Raw genomic sequence first — 25,424 nt, 5'->3', positions numbered from 1 at the left:
TTTACCCTCAAAAGGCTCGTTGCTTATCTCCCCCCCGTTCCCACACACAGGGAGGCCAGCAGCGGATGGCTGAAAGCCGTCATGGTACCAGGGGGCTGCCCACATGGCAGGGCTGGACAGAAAGCCGCCCGTGAGTCACACTGTCCAGCGCACTTGGCAGCGCACCTGCATCTCATGGGCGTCACAGAGTCAGAGGTTTAAATAACTCTCAGTGCAGCGGTATTCAGCCCAGTTACCTTTATTTTAATTTGAAAGAAACTGAAATTAAAATGTCCTAGTCTCCATGTCTGATCAAGATAAGGCTGCTTCCCCAGGAGATCCGGGATTCCTTGGGATATCGTGTGGGCAGGGCATTGGGCATTTTAGCCACAAAACTGCACAGGAAGGAAGAACATGCAGGAGCCCATAGTTCTGTCCTCAGCAATCTGAAGAGCTCCTGCGGAAGAACTCTAGAGGTGCCTTCATTTCTCTGGGCCTCCAGACTCCTCCTCTGTAAATGTCTTTTTAAATTTTATTTTATTTTTGGCTGCACTGGGTCATCACAGCTGTGTGCTGGCTTTCTCTAGTTGCCATGAGCAGAGGGATCCTCTCTGGTTGCACTGCGGGAGCTTCTCTTGTTGAGGAGCATGGGCTCGAGGGCTTCACTAGTTGCAGTGCACTACGTAGTTGGCCCACGTGTGAAATCTTCCTGGACCAGGAATCGAACCCGTGTCCCCTACGTTGGCAGGTGGATTCCTATCTACCCGACCACCAGGGAAATCCCAGTAAATGTCTTTTTATCATGCTTGGCACAGGCCCTCTGCCTTAAATACACTCTCCAGTTGCTTCCCCTCACTTGGGAATAGTGATGTTCCCCAGCAGAGGGATTAGTTTGCTCAGGTTTTCACAGCAGGAAGGTGCTGTGTTGTCTTCCTAGCTCTCGGCTGTACCAGGTGTTAGGTGATGGAGCAGACAGCAGAAAGTTGTCTGAGATAGTGGACCAGGTTCTGAAAGGTGGCACAGGGGTTGAGGAGACTCACTGGGAAGGCTGAGAGGAAGAGACAGTATGTTATTTGTGCCTCTGTGAATGAGATTAAGTGGGGGATTATCTGATTATCTGATCTTCTCTGTATGCTGGAGAATCTGAAAAACAAGAGAAGAGACTCCTGGAAGGAGTGCCGTTTAGGTGCCTACATTTCTAGGAGGACACTGAGGGCGCTGGGCTGTGAGTCATTGGCAGTGATGGGCTTCCAACCCCATGTTTCCTGTCAAGTTGTGTTAGCCCATGACAGCTATGACTACATGATCGGGGCCTGGGGACAGCTGCAGGTGTGTGTTCACATCCTCAGCAAGATGCCCTTACGAGGAGGATGGCAGGTATCCATGTGACTCTTGTACCCACAGGACAGGACAGGGACATGACTGAGCCTTACTGGGAGGGGTCAAGGTTAAGCATCGGCTGCAGTGTTGCTTTGTTCAAATGGAATCAAACTGTGGTCTCTGAGCCAACTGTGTGACTGAGCGGAACAGGATCTTGGTCAGAGCTCACATTCCTCTCCTTCACCAGGAGATCCAAATCAAAGTGGAGGTCTGGGAGGTTTTGGAGGCTCTGAATTACAGCCTTGCTCCTGTCCCCTCAATCTGGAAGGAGTAGGGTGTCAGATAGAGCATGGCTTCCAAGTCATCTAGATCTGGCCTTGATTCCCGTCTACCCTCTGTGGAACCTTGAACACAGTTCTTATTCTAGTTGCGCCTCATTTGAAGTCTGTAGTGCAAGGTGCTCTAAGAGCCAACCCCTGGGGACTTCCCTTGCAGTCCCGTGGTTAAGACTTCACTTTCCAGTGCAGAGGGTACGGAGTTGATCTTTAGTCAGGGAGCTAAGATCTCACATGCCTCCAAGCCAAAAACCCAAAAACATTATACAGAAACAATATTGTAACAAATTCAGTGAAGACTTGAAGAGCCAACCCCTGCCTACCCTTCCATAATATCTCTGGCTACCAGCTCATGTTTGCCTTGAGCTCTAACATACTAAGTACATACTGTGTTTGAACATGGTATCTTTTCTCACAGCTAAACCTGTAGCTAGAATACCTTTTAACCCTTCATGTACCATAATCAGCAAACTCCTCCTCATTCTTCAGACAAGTGTCAAGTGCCCCTCATGGGAAGAAGACCTTTCCCCGCTCCTCCAGTGGGGGCCTTTTCGTGACTCCATTATAGCCATCACTCACTTGACCGGGAGCCCCTAAGTGACAAGGAGCACACATCCTTCCACCCGCCTTTTCTGCACCTCTGCACCCCACACAGTGTGGAGCGTGTAGTAAGTTTGAATTTCACTCGCTGAAAGTGGTCGTATAGCGAAATCCTTTCCACTTTAACCTCCATCCTCTTCACAGAATTTTATAGCCATTGTGTAATCATTTTCAATCACAGCACAACCCCGCAAACATTCAAGGAGAGAGATTCATTAATTTGAACATCGAAGTCAAATTTCTGTGAACTTGATTTCGCATCATTTTCCCATGGTCTTGACATTGCAAGGCCATTCCCCAAGGATTGTTTGGTAATGTGATTTAATATTTACTCTGGCGCAGCAATGCTGTCTATTTAGATGTTATGTCTCCGTGTCAGTTTATAACCCTCACTTCCTTTCAGGGAAGGATGAATTAATAATGTTAAAGCAAGCCTTATTATATGAAGCCATTCACTTTTTTATTTTTTAAATGACTCTACCATAAGTCTGGAATGATTGAGATAGAATCTCAAATTTTGCTTCTTTTATTACAAAAAGCCAGACAGCTATCACTGTTCTCAATTAGAGGAAATTTTTTCTCAGTGGGTAAAAGCAATTCAATTCAGTCAACATTTGTCAAATGTTGCCTGCTATATCCTGAGATCTGTGTTCTTGGCCAAAAATGATGTTCCCTTTTAAAACTGCCCACTGCTGTCTCTGCTGTGTGCAGAAAGCATGCTTGTAGACCGGATCATCTACTCTTTAACCTCAGCAGTCCCACCGGAAACAAGGGGGCAGCCGGGTTCACAGCATATCCCTCTGTGAAATCATGGGCGCTGACGTAGTGCTGTTTGCGCCTGTCCCCTTGCTTGCTCTGCAAGTTCTCAGTTGGGGAAAGAGAGGGTATGGAGAGAAGGGGAAAGAGCAAAACATGGACCTTGAGATTCAGTCGTCCCCAGACCGCACCACCTCCTGCAGTTTCCGTTTTTATTTTTTAAGTATTTATTTTTGGCTGTGCTGGATCTTCGTTGCCGCGCACAGGCTTCCCATTGTGGTGGCTTCTCTTCTTGCAGAGGGCAGGCTCTAGACATGTGGAATTCAGTAGCTGCCGCTCCCGGGCTCTAGAGCACAGACTCAGTAGTGGGGCACACGGGCTTAGTTGGTCCGTGGTATGTGGGATCTTTCCAGACCAGGGATCAAACTCATGCACCCTGCATTGGCAGGCGGATTCTTAACCACTGCACTGCCAGGGAAGTCCCTGCAGTTTCATTTTAAATAAAATCTACAAAGCATTTCAAAAATTTAAACTGATAATTTCCCAAGTCTTAATTGTTTTAAGTGGGCCAGACAGAGAGGTAGTCAAGAAGAGCTTTGAGCTTTGGAGTAGAAGAAACCTGGGTTTGAATCCTGGCTCTGCCTTTGCTGTTTAGCCTTCCTGTCCCTGATTGTAAAAGCAAAACAAACAAACAAAACACAGGAGTGAAGAAGTGTGTCTTGAAGGACTCTTGTGAGACCAGGAAGATGACCTGCGAGACCGTTTCCTTATCCGTGAAATGTCAGGAGTGCTGCTTACCTGAAGGTGATTGTGTAGAGAGGGACTGACGAGAAAGATGGAGGAAAGAGCCCAGCACAGTGACCTGCACAGGGCATGCACCTTCCCTGAGGAGACAGGCAAGCCCGCTCCCCTAGCATGCTGGAAACAGCGGAGGGCTGTCCTTGGCCTCCCACCAGCAGAGGCTCTGCAGCCAGCCTTGGGGCCAGTCAGGCTCCTAGCAGCATCCTGCAGTGTGCAATTTTTTAAAGGCCATTCTAAGACCTCCCACCCGAAATCAGAAGTTCAAAGGGGGACTGTATTGGTGGGAAAGTGAGTCTAAAGGTAATTTCTGAAAGTTAATTCTGGGAGTTTTAGGAAGCAGTGATCTAGCCAGCACTGTATTGGTGGCCGACCCCAGCATCCATGAATGAGGCCCATCTTCCCATGTTTCCTTTTCTTCTGAATCTTTTTTGGTTGCTTCCTGTCTATGGAAAGCTACTTTCTTGTCCTCTGTGGACATAGGTGGCTTAAATATGTCAAGTTCAACAAATTCCTATCTAAGTGATAAGCATGAATTAGGACCTACTCTGTTCCAAATATCATGCTCGATTTTTATTACCATAGCAAAAACTGGTCTGTCTCTGTATATTCATTTCTTTTCAACCCAGCATTCACCTTGTGGCTGGAACAATTGTTCTAAGATACAACCCTTGTGTTTTCCCTGCTTAAAATTCTCAGTGGATTCCCATTACCTGCAATAGCTTTTCCCAAGAGGTGTTCCAAACAATGATTTATGAAAAAGATTTAAAATGCTTATGTTAAACAGTTGAATAGGTTGTTTTGGTTCCTTTTGTTCTTCTTTTTGTTTTTTTACTGTAAGACTCATAACAATCTAGTTTATATTATCCTAAGATTCCCTTTCCCTCCTGAAAGAAAATACGGTCCTGTCGGAAGTCCTCTTTTCCCGCAGAAATTCCGTGAACAGCGTGAGTTTGAGAAGCATGCACATGTAGGATAAAGTCAGTCCTTGTTTTTCAGGTCTTTTCTGGACTTCATCACTCTTCCTGCCACACTATTCCTGTCTTACTCCAATGTTGTCCCTTTCCATATTCCTCATGTCCCCTCTTTCCCCTAGCCATGCTCACATCAAGCAGCAATTGGTATGAAAGCCTCCTGAAGTCCCCAGGCACGGCGGATTTTTCTCTCTTCCAAATTCCAGTTGCACCTTCAGTGTGAACTCTATCATTTTGTTGCCATTAGTGGTTTGTGTGTGTGACTCCTAAAGCTTAGACGTTAGAACCCAGAGTTATTTTTCATAAAAGAATAACATATATTTTCAACTTCTTTGTCACAGCATCCTAATACCTAAAACATTAATAGAATCAATGCTTAACTGTGCTGATGGTTACCATTCAACAAATTCTGTTCAAATGACCAACAGGCTTTGGATTTACACTTGGTTTTGCATTCCCTTTCATTACTTACAAGCTATAGGGCTTTGAACAAATTGCTCCAACTCTGCAAGCCTCAGTTTTATCATCTATAAAGTAGGAGAAATAAAAACAGCAGGTCCAGTGAAAGGTTTAGAGAAAATGTTTTTAAAATGCCATGAATAATATGTATCACTGTGTAGGCCCTTGGTAAATTCATGATGGTATTATCATTATAAAGTACTTGGCAAAAATGCTTTGCTCAAAGTAGGCATTAAATACTCGTTCCAGTTACCTTTCTTGTCCCAGAAATTTTAAATCAATCTGGAGAGCAGCAACTTATCATCTAAACTAAATACATGTTTTTGTGACAATTATTATGTGGTCACAACCATTTCCTTATAAATTCTCAGTGGGGACAAGGGATGATGATGGTTATTCCTCTTCAAAACATCGTTAGGGCCAAGTATCCTGTTCCTTCTTAGAATCCACTCATCATCTAAGATATGAAAGGTTGAGGCACATACACAGATAAATTGATGCCCACTGACCAATAAAACAAAAACAAATTATTTGCAGCCTAGCAGAGCTTAGTATGAAATGTAAAGACCAACAAACCTCAGTCTTGCCCTTAGAGGATTTCCAACCGGGCAGGAGACAGGAAGTCTACCAGCAAAAGATTCCTATCACAGAAGATGGTAAAGAGCCTTGGGAGAGAGTAAGGGAGGTGCCATGAAATCAGAGGACATGCACAGTTGGATCTGGGAAAGGCTGATGGATAAGATGTAAAAATGCAGAGACGAAGTAGAGGCCTTCCAAGCAAGGAGTGTAATGTCAGTAGAGGCCCTGAGGGAGGGAATACTTGGTATGGCACACAAACATAGTCCAGTTTGGTTAAAGCATGTGGCATATAAGAACTTTAGAGGTGAGAATTGTATTCCGTAGGAATTGGGGAGTTACTGAAGGGAGTGATCAAAAGACCCCTATCATGTGGGAAGGTTCCCATAGGAAGATTCTGTAGAGGAAGGTTCCAGCCATAGAGTAAATACATCTGGGCCACATTCAAATGAAGACAGAGGGTAGAGCATTAGTTCATGACTTGAGTCAGAAGCTCACCCACCTGTGATCAGCCAAGTCCAGCTTCTCTGTCTCAGGATGCTCTCTTTTCTTTAAGCTGTGTCATTGTTGTGTAGTTTTGGGTAGAGTTGGCTTCGGTGTTGGGTTGTTTGTATGTTTTGGTTTTCATTTTTGTTGCTCCGATTTTTCTTTAAATTAGAAGCAGTCCTAACAATGCTGGCCATAAAACTTTGGGAGTTGATGCTGTTTTGCAAAAGCAAAGACACAGAGACAGTCCATTCTATTATCAATAATGACCCATTTATTTTAGAGACTCTAAAGAAACAAATCTTAGTATTTATTTTATTTTGGCAAAGTCATATTTAAATTAATGAAAAGTGATAAAACAAGTGAAATGATCATAGTCATTCATCATTGGGGAATATGTGCTATTTTAACTATGAGCTCTTGGTAATCACCGTAATTATTCATATTTAACAGTTATAGTGAATAATATTTTTGGTTTGCTGCATTGTCTTTGGTTAGGGAATAAGCTAGAGATGAAACCTTTGACATATTTTAATTACATCTATTGGTTGAGTGTCTGTACAGCTATGGACTTTTTTAAATGAAAATGAAGTATCCATTATTTTATAGAGTAAATGCATTCTTGACCACTTGCCTGTGGATAAATCCTTAAATATCGAATTCTGTTTTCCCATCGACTATGTTATAAAATCAGAAATATTTTCCTTTGGAAATGTTCATTTTGAGAAATGTCATTTCGAACAATCCAACCAGTGCTTCAATATATGCTTAAAATAAGAAGGTTCTTACAGTGTATTGCTATTGCTCAAAATGATCCTATAAATGTGTGCAAAATAACTAATTTTACTTTTTTGAGTGTTTAAAGGAAAGAAGAGCCAAAATGAAAAAATATACATTTGAAAGAAAGATGACTCAGTTGTATACATTTGTTCCTTCAACATATGTTTGTTAAATAATTGATAGGTGCTGGATTCTCTGCATTGTTGTTCCATTGCTAAGTCGTGTCTGACTCTTTGTAACCCCATGGACTGCAGCTATGCATTAGGAATCCAAAACTAACAATCATCTGGCTCAAACCCTTCATTCTCATAGCCTGGCAAAAGGAAACATCATATAAACAAGCATATTTACATTATGGTTTGTTAAGTACTTGATAGAGGGATGAGACTCTGCTGGAGAAATACAGCAGGAGAGACTAACTCTGCCTTCACAAAGAAGGTGACCCCTGAGCAGGGTATTGAAGGGTGAGTAGGAGTTTGGGGCCATGGGAAGAGCATAGTCTCTGGAATCAGACTTCCTGGTTTAACTCTTCCCCTTTCACTACCTCTTGAGTGACTGTGGACAAGCTGTTGGTTTCTCTGTTCCTTCATTTTCTCTCTGTAAAACTGGAATATTTGTAGCTACATCAGAGGCCATTATGAAGTGCCGGCACATGTAACAAGCTGAGAGCACTGCCTCGCACATGTGAAGAGCTCGATGCCTATGTTCCTGTCGTTCCATCATTAAGAATGAGAGTAAGGTTGGCACAAGCAGAGGAAACAGCATGCAGCATTTTTATTCCATGAAAAATTTTAAATGTGCCTGCTGCTGCTAAGTTGCTTCAGTCATGTCCGACTCTGTGCCTAGCTAATGGCTTTTACAAATGAGCAATTTAATGCAAGATGTAGAGAAGAAACGGCAATAGGATAGGGCCATTCAGAGGCCCTGATTAATGAGGAGAGGGACAGAGTTACCAGACTGGTTCTTGACTCACTGTGACAGGCACCTTAGGTTGTGCCCTAGATTTCTCCATAGGGAAATGGTCAACAATCGTTTATTCTATGAAACAATGGATACTTGATGCACAAAGGGAGGATACACACCTGGTACACAGAAATTCCCTCTTCCATACTAGCAATGAGTTTTGTGAAACAGTGGCAATTGGAGAATGAAATCCACTGACTGCAACATACAACTGAGGAGGCCATAGGGAACTACTGTCGGGCTTCCCTGGTGGGTCAGTGGCTAAGACTCCATGCTCCCAATGCAGGAGGCCCCGGGTTTAATCCCTAGTCAGGGAACTAGATCCCATGTGCCCCAATGAAGATCAAAGATCCCACATGTGGAACTAAGACCCAGCAGAGCCAAATAAATATCTAAAAAAAAAACGCCAGGACATGGAAACAACCTAGATGTCCATCAGCAGATGAATGGATAAGAAAGCTGTGGTACATATACACAATGGAGTATTACTCAGCCATTAAAAAGAATTCATTTGAATCAGTTCTGATGAGATGGATGAAACTGGAGCCGATTATACAGAGTGAAGTAAGCCAGAAAGAAAAACACCAATACAGTATACTAACACATATATATGGAATTTAGGAAGATGGCAATGACGACCCTGTATGCAAGACAGGGAAAGAGACACAGATGTGTATAACGGACTTTTGGACTCAGAGGGAGAGGGAGAGGGTGGGATGATTTGGGAGAATGACATTCTAACATGTATACTATCATGTGAATTGAATCGCCAGTCTATGTCTGACGCAGGATGCAGTATGCTTGGGGCTGGTGCATGGGGATGACCCAGAAAGATGTTATGGGGAGGGAGGTGGGAGGGGGGTTCATGTTTGGGAATGCATGTAAGAATTAAAGATTTTAAAATTAAAAAAAAAACAAAACTAAACTAAAAATATAAAAGAAACTAATCCAACAATTACTGCATTAGACTTAAGGCACAGTAGCCCCCTACCTGCTGCAAGAGTCTGTTTCCTCTGCTGATTTCTACAAAAGATATTTATATGATTTTGACAGATATATTTAAAGCCCCAAATGAAGGCTTTTATATAAGATAACTATTAAAATTATAGAAGGTACAACTTGCTGAAAATAAGTTATTTGGCTATTAAGGGTGAGTTATTAAGGTATCAAAGTCAGGATGAGGAACAGTAAAAAAAAAATAAAAATAAAAAATAATGGGGAATTATATAAAACCAGAACCAAAGACAGAACCTATAGGCTGCCTCCATTTCCCACGGATATAAATAATCACTAAAGTAGCCAAAACATGAAATCCATTGATTTTACAATTAGCAGCAGATAAAGGAAGCAAGCCTTTCTAAAATTCTGGCTTGGACAGGCATATCATGATTATCCTGGTAATTGGTTCCTTGGCTTACAAATTCTGCATCAGTGACCTGTTTTATACATTGCATTTCTATTTAATCAGACATGCCTACGTTTGTTTCATTTTCTGTGAAATAGGAAATCAAGGAGAAATTGGATTCCAGTCACAAGCGAGATATAGAAGGCATGGGAGTCCCAGAAATCAAGTATGGAGACTCTGTCTGCTTTGTCCAACATATAGCCAGTGGTCTGTGGGTGACCTACAAAGCACAAGATGCCAAGACATCCCGCCTGGGACCTCTGAAAAGAAAGGTGAGGGGTCAGAAAGGCTGGAAGCAACTAGGCCTGAGAAGTGATTGTGGAAATAAGGTGGGCATGATGGATTTTTACTTCTTAGCTTCCCAGAAGGCTCAGTAGCAAAGAATCGGCCTGCCAGTGCAGGTGTGGGTTCGACCCCTGGGTCAGGAAGATCCCCTGGAGAAGGAAATGACAACCCACTCCAGTATTCTTGCCTCTAGAATTCCATGGACGGGAGAGACTGGCAGGCTACAAGTCCAGGGGTCACAGAAGAGGTGGACACAACCACGAAACCTAAATTCTTACTATTCTGAAGAATTATTTCTGTGACAGAGTGTGTAGCCTAGTGTGGTTACTTTGACTTCATATTCAGTGTGAAAAAGAAAAAGTTAAATAGATGACAAATGTGTGAAGAGGGGCTAGAATACGCTCCTTTGCTCTAAAACCTGTACTAAATGACTTTTGGTGGTATGCTGTTTGGGGATTATCCACATCATTGCTCCTTTCATTAAGTGGATAATTGAGTTGCTATGCAGTTTTCATAATATACAGACTAAATAGAATCCCTACAGAGAGATGCAGATTGTATGATAACAAGCACACAGGAACCAACATGCAGAAAGATGAGATACTGTTGAATGATACCGTATCCACAGGGAATGGATCCAGGTCTCAGTGATCTGTTACAGCCTGCGACAGCAGGAAATCCCACTTGAATACACAGAACATCTTTTTTTTCCAGAAAGTCAACTGCCATAGTAGGGTTTCTTTTGATAGGAATCAGGAAACATATGCTCAAGTCATGCTTAAAAAAAAAAAAAAAGAAAGCCCTTAGAAAGCACAGGTTTGGATAGTCAAGGAGTCCCATGATGATAAGGTTCTAGGAAACATTGTACAATGTAGTTTATGTAGGTCAGCCTAATATGGAGGTGATGAAAAATTTCCCAGAATGCTGGTTATTGTAAGAAAGGAGGTTGGGAGGAACCCATAAGGTAATAGCTTATTTTTGTGCAAAGTGAAGTTTACGAGGAAAAGGGAAAATTATGAAAAGGAGATAGAAAATAGAATATGAAGCCGCAGAGACTCGCTTGTAGAAAACAGAATACGAGGCCACGAAGACTGCTTGTATGAGCCCAGCCCTTCCTCTGCCAACAGTTGTAAAGGCTGGACTAAACATGGAAACAAATAAACCATTGGAAGATTTCAACAGCAAGGCACCCAGGGCGTGAGTGCTGAAGATCCCGCTAGAAGGGAAGTGCACTGAAGCGAGTTCCTCCTGTATCACCGCTTTGCCCTCAGTGTCTTGCTGAGATGCCGCACAAGAAATGGGATCTCCTGTTAGTCCTGTGGGTTGGAGAGCCATAACTGTGGTAAGGTCAGCCGAGGTTTCTGAGACTTAAGGGATCATATTCCAGAGTGCAGGAAGTCACAGAAGCGTGAACCTGGAATTCCAAATGCAGTTTCTCCTAGTATCTTACACGGACCATGAATAGGGTATAAAGCCAAGACGGCAAACAGAAAATGATATTTCTCTATGGTGGAGACGAGCAAAGCAGAGATGTGAACAGCGTGACAGTGGTAGGGAGACAGAGGCTGGGGTACAAAGTCCCTCGGGCCAGAATGGCCTTGAAAATACAATAGACTTTCAGTTGAATTCCAGATAAGGCCTCTACCCCCAGGAGTACGTGCAAATGGAAAATAGATGCCAAAATCTGATCATCTCCCCTAACAGCCTATCAGGAGAAAATGCAGTCCTCTGAAGAGTATGATAATATCATCTAGAGTTTCCACAATTTTTCACATTTACGAAGATAAAGATGATATTGAAAGAGTAGAATTTGTGGATCTGGGCTCTAACTCTGGGTAGGTGGGGACACACTGGAAGGATCCTGTCAACTAAAGGGAGGCCCCAGTTTACGATGTTGGTTTATTGTGCCTCTACCTGCCTTTTTCTTCTGGGACCATAGTCTGTAGGTCCATTTACCCGCTGGAGTGTGGATTTGGAGATGGTTTCAGAAACTCGCTCTAAATGATGCCCTAATGGTAAGCCTTTGTCAGGGCTTCACAGCTCCATTTCCTGAAGACCTCTCCTCTAAAAATAAAAAGGATGTCCAATCTTGTTGATTGTTCTATGAAACAAAATAGGAATTTAGAAAAACCAGTGGGAAATAGACATAGTGAGAAACGTGATGAATGGTAGCTCCCCTTTAAGGAAGCACCTTCTTTCCATTACCATCTTGGGCTTCTACTTTCTGCTGTCAGTTATGGAATTCCCAGGGGAAAAAAAAGGACCTTAGGACCTGAGCTGCAGCGATCAATAGAACACATAATAACAACATTCTAACAGCTGCATTTCCCCATTTCTCATTACATTCTTGTTTGACTGGCCGGTTTGAACATGTTATTTGAACAAGCAAAACATAAGGAGGTGGGTCTTTAGGGACCCAAAAGCTGGGACTAAGGCCAGAGTAAACCTAGGGACATGTAGGTTTACTACATCTCACTAAATGCAACATTGATAAGCAGTTGCTGGGAATCTCAAAGTAATGTTTTGAAAGAGTTGGTGAATCCAATAGTAAGGGCATCCTTTGCTAATGCTTAAGCTATGGTATATAGATGAGATGCAGGTCTCTTCCAAAATGAACATAAATTTATGCAAGCCAGCATGCTTCTTCCTGGGTGAATTCATTAAATCAGGGTGCATTTTCAGAAGAATACAAAATGAGAGATTTTTACCTGGAAATGAGGAAATAGGTTGTTTATTTATGCTAAAAATGAGAGACACCCAAAACCCTTATTCTAAAGATATTTTGGGGGGGGCACATATTTTGTTTAATTAGCATATAAATTGACTGACTCCCACCCCACTTCCCTAGGACCTACAGATGGTCTCATTTCACTTACTCACATCAAGAGGAAACCATGCCAGGAAGTTAGTTGAATCAGAATTTGACCCTGACCTGAATCAGGGTCAAACCATCCCAGTTAATAACCACACATATTTGGTTGGCCCTTTCAAGAGGGAAAAAAAGCACTGACCTCCACACAAAAAGCTGCTAGCCCCATCTAAAAAAAATAAAAATGTATCATGATGTCATTGGTGAGCAATAAGTACACTTAACTTCCTAACAACTGATCTGAGATCAGTAATATGCTGTCCCTTATAACAAGTGTTCATTGAATACCTTTCATATTGTAGGTAACATGCTAAATGACTGACATGTAACTTATCTAGTCTTCCAAACAAACCACTAAAATAAGTCCACCTGCAGACGGTGAAGTCACAGCAGAGAGAGGTTAAATAATTTGCTGAAAGTCACACTGCTGAGAAGTGACCTAGAGGGATTAGAAGTCAGGTTGGCTGGTACCTAAGCCCATGCTTTCAAACCCCCTCTCTTTCCATGAGAAGCAAACTACTGTCTCAAGCTGCTTCCCTGGTTCCAGTCAACTAACCCAGTGTGGCCATCCTTCAGGAGAGAAAGCCGCACCTCATCCCAGTAGAAAGTTTTAGAGGATTTTACTTTAACTTGTCTTCCTACTTCTTTGGTTTATCTCTGGAGTAAAAGGCTCTGAACGTAGTGATTTTTCTCATTTCCAGAGATAAGTTTTTGTGTTCATTTTAAGAGAAAAATCTATCATAAAACTTGTTTTCACCTATTCAAATTGTCCATCCAAGCCCAAGGAATTTATTGTAACTCAAACCATAGTGGCACATAAAATTTTGTTTTCGTCAAAGCACTGTGTCTCAGGAATGAATCATATATCAGTAATAGGGTATATGGGCAAAATAACTTTGTTAATGTCCCACTTTCAAAATGAACGCAGGGGAACTTGGTCCATTGAAGGAATACAAGGGATGAGGAAAATACTGCAAAAAACATTGACTGTCCAATGTAACCTGGCCCTGGTGTCCTTGGCCCTGGGATAGGTCATACTCCATCAGGAAGGCCACATGGATGATGGGTTAACACTGCAGAGATGCCAGCGTGAGGAGTCGCAGGCTGCTCGGATCATCCGGAACACAACCGCCTTATTCAGCCAGTTTGTAAGGTACGTGAGCTCCTTCCTTTTCTCTACTCGTTGGTTCTATTTTGCAGCCATCTGATCCCACCGACCACCCCCTTTTAATACTATGAATTTTCAGGAAATAATTATGTACCAGCAAAGAGTTCTACCAGAAAAAGCTTGGGATTGAAACTTATTTCCAACTAGGTGAGCTCCTACCAGCTTCACTCTCAGCCCAACAAATGCCCAAGCCTCTTTAGTTGGTGTCATTAGTCGGTATTCAGGTTGGTGCCATAAATAGCCAAGGTCTTCTTATGACAATTAAGTGGAAAGAGAGGGAGCGCTGTAAATCCCCTTTGTATTAGCGCTGTAAGTCCCCTTTGTATGAACAAGGGAAGAGAGAGAAAAAAAAATGGACCTACAACCTCTGTGCTATTTAGAAAGGTTTTCTACATCTTTCAAAATGGTTTGGACACGAGATTTGCATCAAATGCTTGGGTTACCCACCTATGACTAGGATTTAGATGGGGAAAGTAACTTAACTACCTACTTGGATCATAATCCTTCCAGCCTCAACAGTGCTGCCAAAATAGAATTCTAGATTGTATTCACCAATTACCACACACACACACACACACACACACACACACATATTCTGTTGTAAACAGTGCAGTGTTGCAAGCCATCCTTCTCTCATAGGAAAATTCTCTCTAAAGCCTAGAGGATTTCAATTGCACATGTGGATCTGCATGAAATGAGAAAAACCTTTGTTAATGTCCCACTATACCTTTATTTTCCTTCCTGTTGAGTCACTGTGATCCAAGGGATATGTATTAGTTAGGATACAGGCTAAGCTGCTATTGTGGTTCAGAATAAACTTATTTCTTTTTCAAGTAATAGTATAGGGGAGGCAAGTGGTTTAGGGAAAACAGACCATCCTGCTACTGGGACAGTTTCCTTCTGTTTTGCTGCTTTGAAATCTCTATAGGTTCTTAAAGTATGTCCAGTTCAGCAGCATCACCTGGGAACTTGTCAAAGACACAAATTCTTGGGGTTTATCCCAGATAGACCTAATCAGACACCTAAGAGTGGTGTCTCAGAAAAATTGAGTTTGGATGGGTCCTCCAGTTGATGCTGATGCATGCTAAAGTTTACAAACCATTACCCTGGAATAAAGGTCTTAACCTTGGCCAGGCATTAGATTCATCTGGGAAGCTTTTAACATCCTGATGCCAAGGTAGCATCTTCAACCAATTACATCAGAATCTCTGAAAAGTGAAAGTGAAGTCACTCAGTCATGTCCGACTCTTTGCGACCCCACGGACTGGAGCCTCCCAGGCTCCTCCGTCCATGGGATTTTCCAGGCAAGAATACTGGAATGGGTTGCCATTGCCTTCTTTTTTTAAAATATAAATTTATTTATTTTAATTGGAGGTTAATTACTTTACAATATTGTATTGGTTTTGCCATACGTCAACATGAATCCACCATAGGATATTCCCCATCCTGAACGCTCCTCCCTCCTCCTTCCCCATACCATCCCTCTGTACTGGTGATTTGTTTCATATATGCTATTATACATGTTTCAATGCCATTCTCCCAAATCATCCCACCCTCACTCTCTCCCACAGAGTCTAAAAGACTGTTCTATACATCTGTGTCTCTTTTGCTGTCTCGCATACAGGGTTATCGTTACCGTCTTTCTAAATTCCACATATATGTGTTAGTATACTATATTGATGTTTTTCTTTCTCACTTACTTCACTCTGTATAATAGGCTCCAGTTTCATCCACCTCATTAGAACTCCAGGAGATCTTCCCGACCCAGGGATTGAACCCCAGTCTCCTGCATTGTAGGCAGGCGCTTTACCGTCTGAGCCTCAGAATCTCTGGGGTGGGATCCAAACACAAGCTTTTTATCAGAGTTCCCCAGATAATTCTAATACTCAGCCACAGTTGAGAACCAACTATCCTAGTGTGTATTCTTCAACCATGTGATTAAAAATGTGTACTATCACCATGGCTGAGGTCTGACCTGAAAAGATGAGAAGAGAGAGGAAATAGAGGGCAAGCCATTTCTTTAAAAAAATAAATAAATAACCCAGAAGTAGATCACCTTATCTTATACTCTGGTAGCTAACACTAGTCACATGTCCACACCTAGCTAAAGGAAGACTGAGAAATATCTCTGGTGGGTTACAACTAGAGGGTCTTGATACTAAATTGAAGGAAGAAAAGCAGACGGTAGGGCTATTCTTGCCACAAGGTGGGACTAAGGCCTGAAAAGCAATGATCTTTGCCTGATTTTGACTCCGGCACTGGTTTCCCATGATTCTTGAGCAAAATATATCCTCCTTTCCATCCTTTACATCCGAACTGCCCCCCTTCTTCACAGAAAGAGTGTAAGATTGAATGGCTTGGTATAGGTAGGAAAAATCAGCTACATGCATACATGAACTTTGCATGCAGTCTCAACTAGACCACACCATTACCATAGGGAGTGAATAGTTGTATCTAATTCTCAATTCTCTCAACTTCTGCCCTTATGTCTTTCTTAAGTCAAGGCCCCTAATTCACACATTTACAAAAATTAATTCAAAATGGATTAAAGACATTATTATAAAACTTAAAATGATAAAACCTGGATGAGAAAACATAGGCTTGAATCATCATGACCTTGAGTTCAGCAATCTTTTATTCAATATCATACCAAAGACAAAACCTACAGAAGAAAAATTAGGTAAATTGGACTTTATCAAAATTAAAATCTTTTTTGCTGTGAAGGGCACCATGGAGAAAGTAAAAAAAAAAAAAAAAAAAAAAACAATTCATGAATATTTGCAAATCATAGATCTGATAAGGGAATAGTATCTAGAATAAAGAACTCTCACATCCCAACATTAAAAAGACAAATAGACCAACTTAAAAATGGATGAAGAATCTAAACAGACATTTCTCCAAAGATGATATGCAAATGGCCATAAGCAGATGAAAAGATGTTCAATACTATCAGCCATCAGAAAAAATTAAATCAGAACCACAATGAGATAACACTTCATTCTCACTAGGATGGCTATAATCAAAAAGGCTATCAGTTAGAAGTGTGGACAGGATGTGGAGAAATTCAACCTACACTGCTGGGGGGGATGTAAAATGTTGTAGTCACTATGGAATACAGTCTGGGAATTCCTCAAAATTTTAAGCATAGAGTTCCAGATGACTCAGCAATTTCATTCCTCAGTATGTGCCCAAGAGATATTAAATATTGATCAGTTGCTTAATCATGTCAAACTCTGTGAGCCCATGGATAGCATCACACCAGGTTTTCCTGTCCTTCACCATCTCCCAGAGCTTGCTCCAACTCATGTCCATTGAGTTGGTGGTGCCATGCAACGACTTCATCCACTGTCATTCCCTTCTCCTGCCTTCAATCCTTCCCAACATCAGGGTCTTTTCCAATGAGTCTGTTCTTCACATCAGGTGGCCAAAGTATTGGAACTTCAGTTTTAGCATTAGTCCTTCCAATGAATATTTAGAACTGATTTCCTTTAGGATTGACTGGTTTGAACTCCTTGCTGTCCAAGGGACTTTCAAGAGTCTTCTCAAACACCACAGTTCAAAAGCATCAGTTCTCCAGTGCTCAGCCTTCTTTATGGTTGAATGCTCACATCCATACATGACCACTGGAAAAACCATAGCTCTGACTAAACAGATCTTTGTCAGCAAAGTAATATCTCTGCTTTTTAATATACTGTCTAGGTTTGTCATAGCTTTTCTTCCAAGGAGCAAGCATCTTTTAATTTCATGGCTGCAGTCACCATCTGCAGTGGTTTTGGAGCCCAAGAAAATACAGTCTCTTACTCTTTTCATTGTTTCCCCGTCTATTCACCATGAAGTGATGGGCCCAGACACCATGATCTTCATTTTCTGAATGTTGAGTTTTAAGCCAGGTTTTTCACTTTCCTCTTTCACCTTCATCAAGAGGCTCTTTAGTTCTTCTTCATTTTCTGCCATAAGGGTGGTATCATTTGCATATCTTAGGTTATTGATATTTCTCCCCATAATCTTCATTCCAGCTTGTGCTTCATCCAGCCTGGCATTTCTCACGATGTACTCTGCATATAACTTAAATAAGCAGGGGGACGATATACAGCCTTGACGTATTCATTTCCCAATTTTGAACCAGTTCATTGTTCCATGTTCAGTTCTAACTGTTGCTTCTTGACCTGCATACAGGTTTCTCAGAAGGCAGGTAAGGTGGTCTGGTATTTGCAACTCCTTAAGAATTTTCCATGGTTTGTTATGATCCACACAGTCAAAGGCTTTAACATAGTCAATGAAGCAGAAGTAGGTGATTTTCTGGAATTCTCTTGCTTTTTTGATTATCCAACGGATGTTGGCAATTTGATCTGGTTCCTCTGCCTTTTCTAAATCCCGCTTGAACATCTGGAACCTCTTGGTTCATGTACTGTTGAAGCCTGGCTTGGAGAATTTTGAGCATTACTTTGAGTGCAGTTGTGCAGTAGTTTGAGCATTCTTTGGCATTGCCTTTCTTTGGGATTGGAGTGAAAACCGACCTTTTCCAGTCCTGTGGCCACTGCTGAGTTTTCCAAATTTGCTGGCATATTGAGTGCAAGAGTTAAACAGCATCATCTTTTAGGACTTGAAATAACTCAGCTGGAATTCCATCACCTCCACTAGCTTTGTTCATAGTGATGCTTCCTAAGGCCCACTTGACTTCAAACTCCAGGTTGTCTGGCTCTAGGTGAGTGATCACACCATCATGGTTATCTATAAGGTCTTTTCTGTTTAGTCCTTCTGTGTATTCTTTCCACCTCTTCTTAATATCTTCTGCTTCTGTTAGGTCCATACCATTTCTGTCCTTCATTATGCCCATCTTTGTATGAAATGTTCCTTGGTATCTCTATCTTTCTTGAAGAGATCTCTAGTCTTTCTCATTCTATTGTTTTCCTCTATTCCCTAGCATTGATCACTTGGAAAGTCTGTCTTATCTCTCCTTGCTGTCCTTTGGAATTCTGCATTCAGATGTGTATATTATTCCTTTTCTCCTTTTCCTTTCACTTCTCTTCTTTTCTCAGCTATTTGTAAGGCCCCTTCAGATAACCAAACAAAAACTTGTACACAAATGTTCAAAGCAGCATTACTCATAATAGGCAAAAAGTAATAGCAACATAAATGTCTATCAACTGACGAATGAATAAATAAAAGGTGCTATATCCATATACCAGAATATTATATGTCTGTAAAAAGGTATGAAGTTCTAACATACACTACAACATAAATGAACCTTGTAAACATTATGCTCAGTGAAAAAAAGCCAGTCACAAAAGACTATTACTACATTTATATGAAATATCTGAAATAGACAAATCTGTAGAAACAGAAAGATCTGGGAATGGTGTGATAGCAGGTGATAAGGGGGGGATGACTACTAATGGGTATGGGATTTGAGGGAAAGCTGATGAAAAATTCTAAAATTGACTTAGGTCATGGTTGCAGAACACTGTAAATATACTAAAAACTATTGTACCATTTGAATAGATTATGGTATAATACATGAACTATATTTCAATAAAGCTGTTATTTTAAAAAATTCAGTGGGAGTCACATGCCTAACAACGGGAAAATTATTTTTAAACAGCTTTATTGGGTTATAATTTGCATATCATAAAATCCATCCCTTTAAGTGTACAACTCAGTGAATTTTAATAAATGTATGCAGCTGTACAGCCATTGTTACTATTCAGTTTTAGAACATTTTCATCACCCCAAAAGGATTCCTTATGCCTACTGAAGTTTATACTAGTTGAGACTCCCAGCCCCAGGCAACCAATCATCTGCTTCTCTCACAGTTTAATGCATTAAACTGATAAACCATACAATATGTGGTCTGTTGAATCTAGCCTTTACATTTAGCATTACATTTTTGAGGTTCATCCCTATTGCAATATGTGATGGTGTTCTGTTCCTTCTTATTGCTAAAAAGTATTTCTGTGAATATGTTTTAAACACGTATTACATATATAAATTGTATACACATACATACACAAAAAGGCATACATGTATGTGTGTATATATATGATTGTGTATATATGTGTATGTGTGTGTCTGTGTATATATATGGAGAGATAACAAGTATACTCATCTCATATACTAAAACATGTTTATAGTGAAATAGCACTATCTTGGTTAATATACCTTTATCATAAGTATTAAATCAGATAAAGTGAGTCCTCCTACAATGTTGTACTTTTTTTCAATATTATTTTAACTCTTCTGATCCTTTGCATTCCCATATAAATTTAAAGGGTGAATTTATCAATTTTTGTAAGAAAGTCTGCAGGGATTTTGATAGATATTACAGCGGATGTATACATCAGTTTTGGGAAACTTTTATCTTAATAAATCTTTCAGTCCATAAACACAGAATGTCTGTCCATTCATTTATTCTTCTTGGATTCCATTCTACAAGATATTAGATTTTCCAGGATATAAATCTTACAATTTTTTATGAAAGCTATACAGTATTTATTTTTGATGCAACTACAAATGGAGGTGTTTTCTTAATTTCATTCATTTTTTTCTTAATTTCATTTCACATTGTTCACTGCTGGTGTCTATAAATATTGACATGTAGAAATTGAGGTTTTAAAATGTCACCCATGTATCCTATGTCCTAGATGAAATTTTTTATTATAGTGAGGGTATTTTTTGGTGTGGATTCTTTAGAATTCTCTACATATGGGATCGTGTCATCTGTGAATAAAAGGAGTATTTTTTTTCCTTTCCAATAAGAACAAATGCCCTTCATTTCTATTTTATTTTGTGTGAATGCCCTGGATAGAACATCTACAACAATATGGAATAAAGTAGAGAGAACAGACATCCTTGTCTTGTTCTTGATCTTAGTGGGAAAACATTTGGTCTTTGACTATTAAGTTTGGTACTTAACTTGTAGAGTTTTCGTAGATGTCTTTCATCAAGTTGAGAAAGTTCTCTTCTACTTCTAGCTTGATGACAGCTTTTTATATTTAATGAATGTTAGTTAGATTTTGTCAAATTCTTTCTATTGAGTTGATGGTGTGGTTTTGTCCTTTATTTGTATAGTTTATTACATTATCTGCTTGAGAATGTGATTGAAATCAGTATTATTGTTGAATTGTCTATTTCTCCCTCAATTCTGTCCATTTTTACTTCACATATTTTGGTCTCTGTTATTGGGTGCTTTGAAAGTGAAAGTATTAGTCGCTCAGTCACGTCCGACTCTGCAGTCCCATGGAGTATAGCCCATTAGGCTCCTCTGTCCATGGAATCTTCCAGGCAAGAATACTGGAGTGGGTAGCCTTTCCCTTCTCCAGGGGATCTTCTCAATGCAGGGATCAAACCTAGATTTCCCACACTGCATGCAGATTCTTTACCATCTGAGCCACCAAGGAGTTTATAATAAATATATCTTCCCCCAGAGTGATTCTTACACAATATCGCCCTCTTTTCTTTTTTAAAAAATTTTCCCCAAGTGTTTCTTTTCTTTGAAATTGAAATATAGTTGATTTACAATATTATATTAGTTTCAGATGTACACTGTGATGATTCACTATTTTTGCAGATTACATATCATTATAAGTTATCACAGGATAATGGCTATACTTCCTGTGCTATGCAATATATCTTTATTACTTGTGTATTTTATACACAATAGTTTGTATCTGATAATCCCATACCCCTATTTTGTCCCTCCCCACTTCCTTTTCCCCTTTGTTAACTACAAATTTGTTTTCTGTGTCTGTGAGTCTGTTTTATATATACATTGATTTGTGTTATTTTTTAGGTTCCACATATACGCAATATTATATGGTATTTGTGTTTTTCTGTGTGACTTGTTTCCCCCTGAATAATATTCTCTAGGTCCTTCTGTGTTGCTGTAAATGGCAGAAGTTTATCCTTTTTTATGGCTGTGTCCCTTTTTATATGAATATTTTTTGTCTCAATTTATTCTGTAGAGCCACTCTAGCTGTCTTACATGCTAGTTACAGTTACTGATTGCATGGTGTATCTTCAGTCCTTTTACTCTCAACTTATTTGTGTCTTTGAATTGGAAATGTGTCTTGTAGATAGCATACTTTGAACCTTTTTTTTCCCCCCGGAATGCAGTCTGACTGTCTTTTCCTTTTACTGGTGTGTGTAATCAATTTATAGGTAGTGTAATTATTCAGATGATTGGTTTCATGTGTGCCATTTTGCTATTTGATTTTTATGTCTTTTTGTTCCTCTATTCTTCCTTTACTGCTTTCTTTTGTGTTAAATTGACATTTTCTAGTATAATTGTAATTCCTTTGAGCATTTCTAACTACTTTTTTAAGTTACATTCTTAGTTGCTCTAGGGAACTTAGTATGTCTTTGATACAAAATAATCTACTTCACATTAATATGAACTTAACAAGTAAATCAACTTTGCTCCAATATTGTTCTCGTCTCTCTCAACTCCTTTGTGACAATCCTGATATATGTATTACAGCTTCATGTGTTATAAGCCCAGCAATAGAGTTTTATAATTATTATTTATGCATTTTTAATTAGGTCTAAGAACAAAAAAGAGAAACATTGGTACATATTCATTTGTTTTATATTGAACTACATAATAACCTTTCAGTTCAGTTCAGTCGCTCAGTCGTGTCCAACTCTTTGCGACCCCATGAATCGCAGCACTCCAGGCCTCCCTGTCCATCACCAGCTCCTGGAGTTCAATCAGACTCAAGTCCATTGAGTCAGTGATGCCATCCAGCCATCTCATCCTCTGTTGTCCCCTTCTCCTCCTGCCCCCAATCCCTCCCAGCATCAGAGTTTTTTCCAATGAGTCAGCTCTTCTCATGAGGTGGCCAGAGTACTGGAGTTTCAGCTTTAGCATCATTCCTTCCAAAGAAATCCCAGGGCTGATCTCCTTCAGAATGGACTGGTTGGATCTCCTTGCAGTCCAAGGGACTCTCAAGAGTCTTCTCCAACACCACAGTTCAAAAGCATCAATTCTTCGGCACTCAGCCTTCTTCACAGTCCAACTCTCACATCCATACATGACTACTGGAAAAACCATAGCCTTGACTAGACAGACCTTTGTTGGCAAAGCAATGTCTCTGCTTTTAAATATGCTATCTAGGTTGGTCATAACTTTTCTTCCAAGGAGTAAGCGTCTTTTAATTTCATGGCTGCAGTCACCATCTGCAGTGATTTTGGAGCCCAAAAAAAGTCTGACACTGTTTCCACACTGCTGTTTATTTCTCAGTATGGATTCTAGTTAGTGTCTGGTGTCATTTGCTTTCAGCTTGGAGTACTTATTTCTTGAGAGGCAAGCCTGCTAGCTTTTGCTGATAGACCTGTGTGTGGATTGGATAATATGTCCAAAGGTCAGGCAGTTTTAAGATCGTCTTGGATTTTACTTTCTGCTTGCACAAGGCCTCCTCATATTCAGCCAGAGATGAATAGATACCTGGGGCGCTCTCTGGTTCTTCCTGAGTGTGTCTGTCTGGGACTTTGCACATGGCCTGCCTCACCCTGTTAGACCTTCTTTTCCTTGGAGCTAGGGGAGAGGATCGGAGAAGGCAGTGGCACCCCATTCCAGTACCCTTGCCTGGAAAATCCCATGGATGGAGGAGCCTGGTGGGCTGCAGTCCATGGGGTCACTAAGAGTCAGAAACAACTGAGCGACTTCACTTTCACTTTTCACTTTCATGCCATGGAGAAGGAAATGGCAACCCACTCCAGTGTTCTAGCCTGGAGAATCCCAGGGGAGCCTGGTGGGCTGCCTTCTATGGGGTCACACAGAGTCGGACACTACTGAAGTGACAGCAGCAGCAGGGGAGAGCATGGGAACTATCTCGGGCTGAAATATCGTAGACTCCCACTATTCTTACCAAGGTTCATTATTGGAAAAAAAAAAAATACTTCTCAATTTCCTGTATACCTTGGTCAATTTCCAGAATCCTCAAACAGTTTTTTGGATGATTTTGTCCAATTTTGTCACTTTTATTGGGAGAAAGAACTCGCTGAACTCCTCATTTCTGGAAGCCCCACCTTCAACGAGAAATTCTTGATTCTCCCTGACACAGGACATTTTACAAGAAAGGAGGGCTAATGAATACCAAACCAGTACAGTAGAGGCGAGGGCTACAAAAGCCCTGGTACTTACATTATGCAAGAGCTGGAAAGTGAAGGGTGACACATAATTTGGAAATAGATTCTCCTCTCCCATCCCTTTTGAGAAACCAACAGTGCGTGTGATGTACAAATGGAAACCAGAAAGAGAGATTGACCTTCTGCAAGAACAAGTTAAAAAGGAATAAAGAATGAAGAAGAAAGAACAATGAAGAAGATAATGTTTAAGTTTCCTGTACTGTCTCATCATCCCCTGTGTGGTTGTTGGGAAATGTCCCATAGGATAAATGAACAGTGTGATGGACCGAGGAGTCTCAGGTGTCCTGCTGGAGAGAGAAGATGCTATCCAGCTGTCCTCTGAGTTTAGCTTTTGGAGGGGAATGATATATAAATAATTATGGTAACTGTATGGTAAATACTCAGAATCACCTGAGCTTTTACTTAAGAAGTCCTTGTCAAAGATCTGAGAGCATAATGGGACAGTGGCTGTAGGGGTTGGAGGAGGGCTGAGCTGAGATGGGGGCCGGTTGTAGTTAGTTCTGAACTGCAGCATCCTCTTGTCCCTGTCCATCTAGATCCATCTGGGTCTCCTCCCCCAGGGTACCAGAGTAGACTGCGAGCATCATGAAGCCATTCAGAGGATGTGTCCTCAATGCCAAGCGTGTATTATGTGTTCTCTTTTGAAGGAAGGAGGCATTTTCCCTGGAGAACTGTCAGATTGATGTTTCTTCAAGAGGCAAGATGAAGTGATCCAGCACTGAGAACCCACAGGGAAAAAAAAATTAGCCCCAGAAGGGTCCTGGCAAACATAAAGTCTACCTTCCTGTGTTTCAGTTGTGAAACTGAAGCACTGGAGTCTTAGAGGCACGCCAAGGACCTCACAGTTAAATGGCAGTGACTATAACCTGCGCTTTCCCACCCTCTGTATAGGGATGTGCTGCCCCATCAAGCTACAGACATGCCTACAGACCTCTTCTTTCCTCCTCATTTCTCATCACACGAGACCATACTCTTCACTTAACTGGCCTGAGTGTCTCTGGTATATGGAAAATATTATATTTTTTAAAAGAGAGAGAGGGATAGAAAAAACTCTGCAACTAGATCAGAAATATTGAGGAAAATTTATTCATTCTTACTGAACCTGGAACTGAGGAGTCATTTCTGATTGAGTTCTTTTTCCCAAACCTTCACCTCATATCCATGTGAGATTCTCTTCCTCACTGTCTCTGAATCCAATAATATCCCAGAGAATCTTTAATGAGCACCTGCCGTGGTCAGAGGACACACTGCTGAGAAGTGCCTCCTGCCTGTAATTCACTCTTCTCTCATTGTGTGCACTTGGCATTTTTATACAGAAGTGGAATTACTGTCATCTCATAACCTGAGTATTTTCAGGACTTGTTTATAAGCTTTGTCTGAGGCCTAGCTCACAATCTTTTCTTTAGCATGTGTCCAGATATATAAGCACATCTGCAGTAAATGTAAAGGATAGCTCATTAGAAAGCAACCACAGAGGAAAACCCCTGATGTTATTAACTCATGGAAAAAGGTCCCATTCCACTAG

At 40.8% G+C, this 25,424-nt stretch overlaps 1 protein-coding gene across 1 annotated transcript in view; it reads left to right on the top strand.

Annotated features, from left to right (window-relative positions):
- RYR3 (ryanodine receptor 3) overlaps window positions 1-25,424 on the top strand; it is a 576,153-nt gene that overhangs the window by 279,567 nt on the left and 271,162 nt on the right. The window contains exons 11-12 of the mRNA XM_060419037.1: window positions 9,530-9,703; window positions 13,617-13,738. Of these exons, the coding sequence (XP_060275020.1) occupies window positions 9,530-9,703; window positions 13,617-13,738 (296 nt within the window). The remainder of the gene's footprint in view (window positions 1-9,529; window positions 9,704-13,616; window positions 13,739-25,424) is intronic.

Source organism: Ovis aries, chromosome 7 (genome assembly GCF_016772045.2).
Source record: "Ovis aries strain OAR_USU_Benz2616 breed Rambouillet chromosome 7, ARS-UI_Ramb_v3.0, whole genome shotgun sequence".
Classification (NCBI taxonomy): Eukaryota; Metazoa; Chordata; class Mammalia; order Artiodactyla; family Bovidae; genus Ovis; species Ovis aries.
The sequence above is the reverse complement of the archived record's forward strand: the minus strand, read 5'-3'. Positions and strand labels throughout refer to the sequence as shown.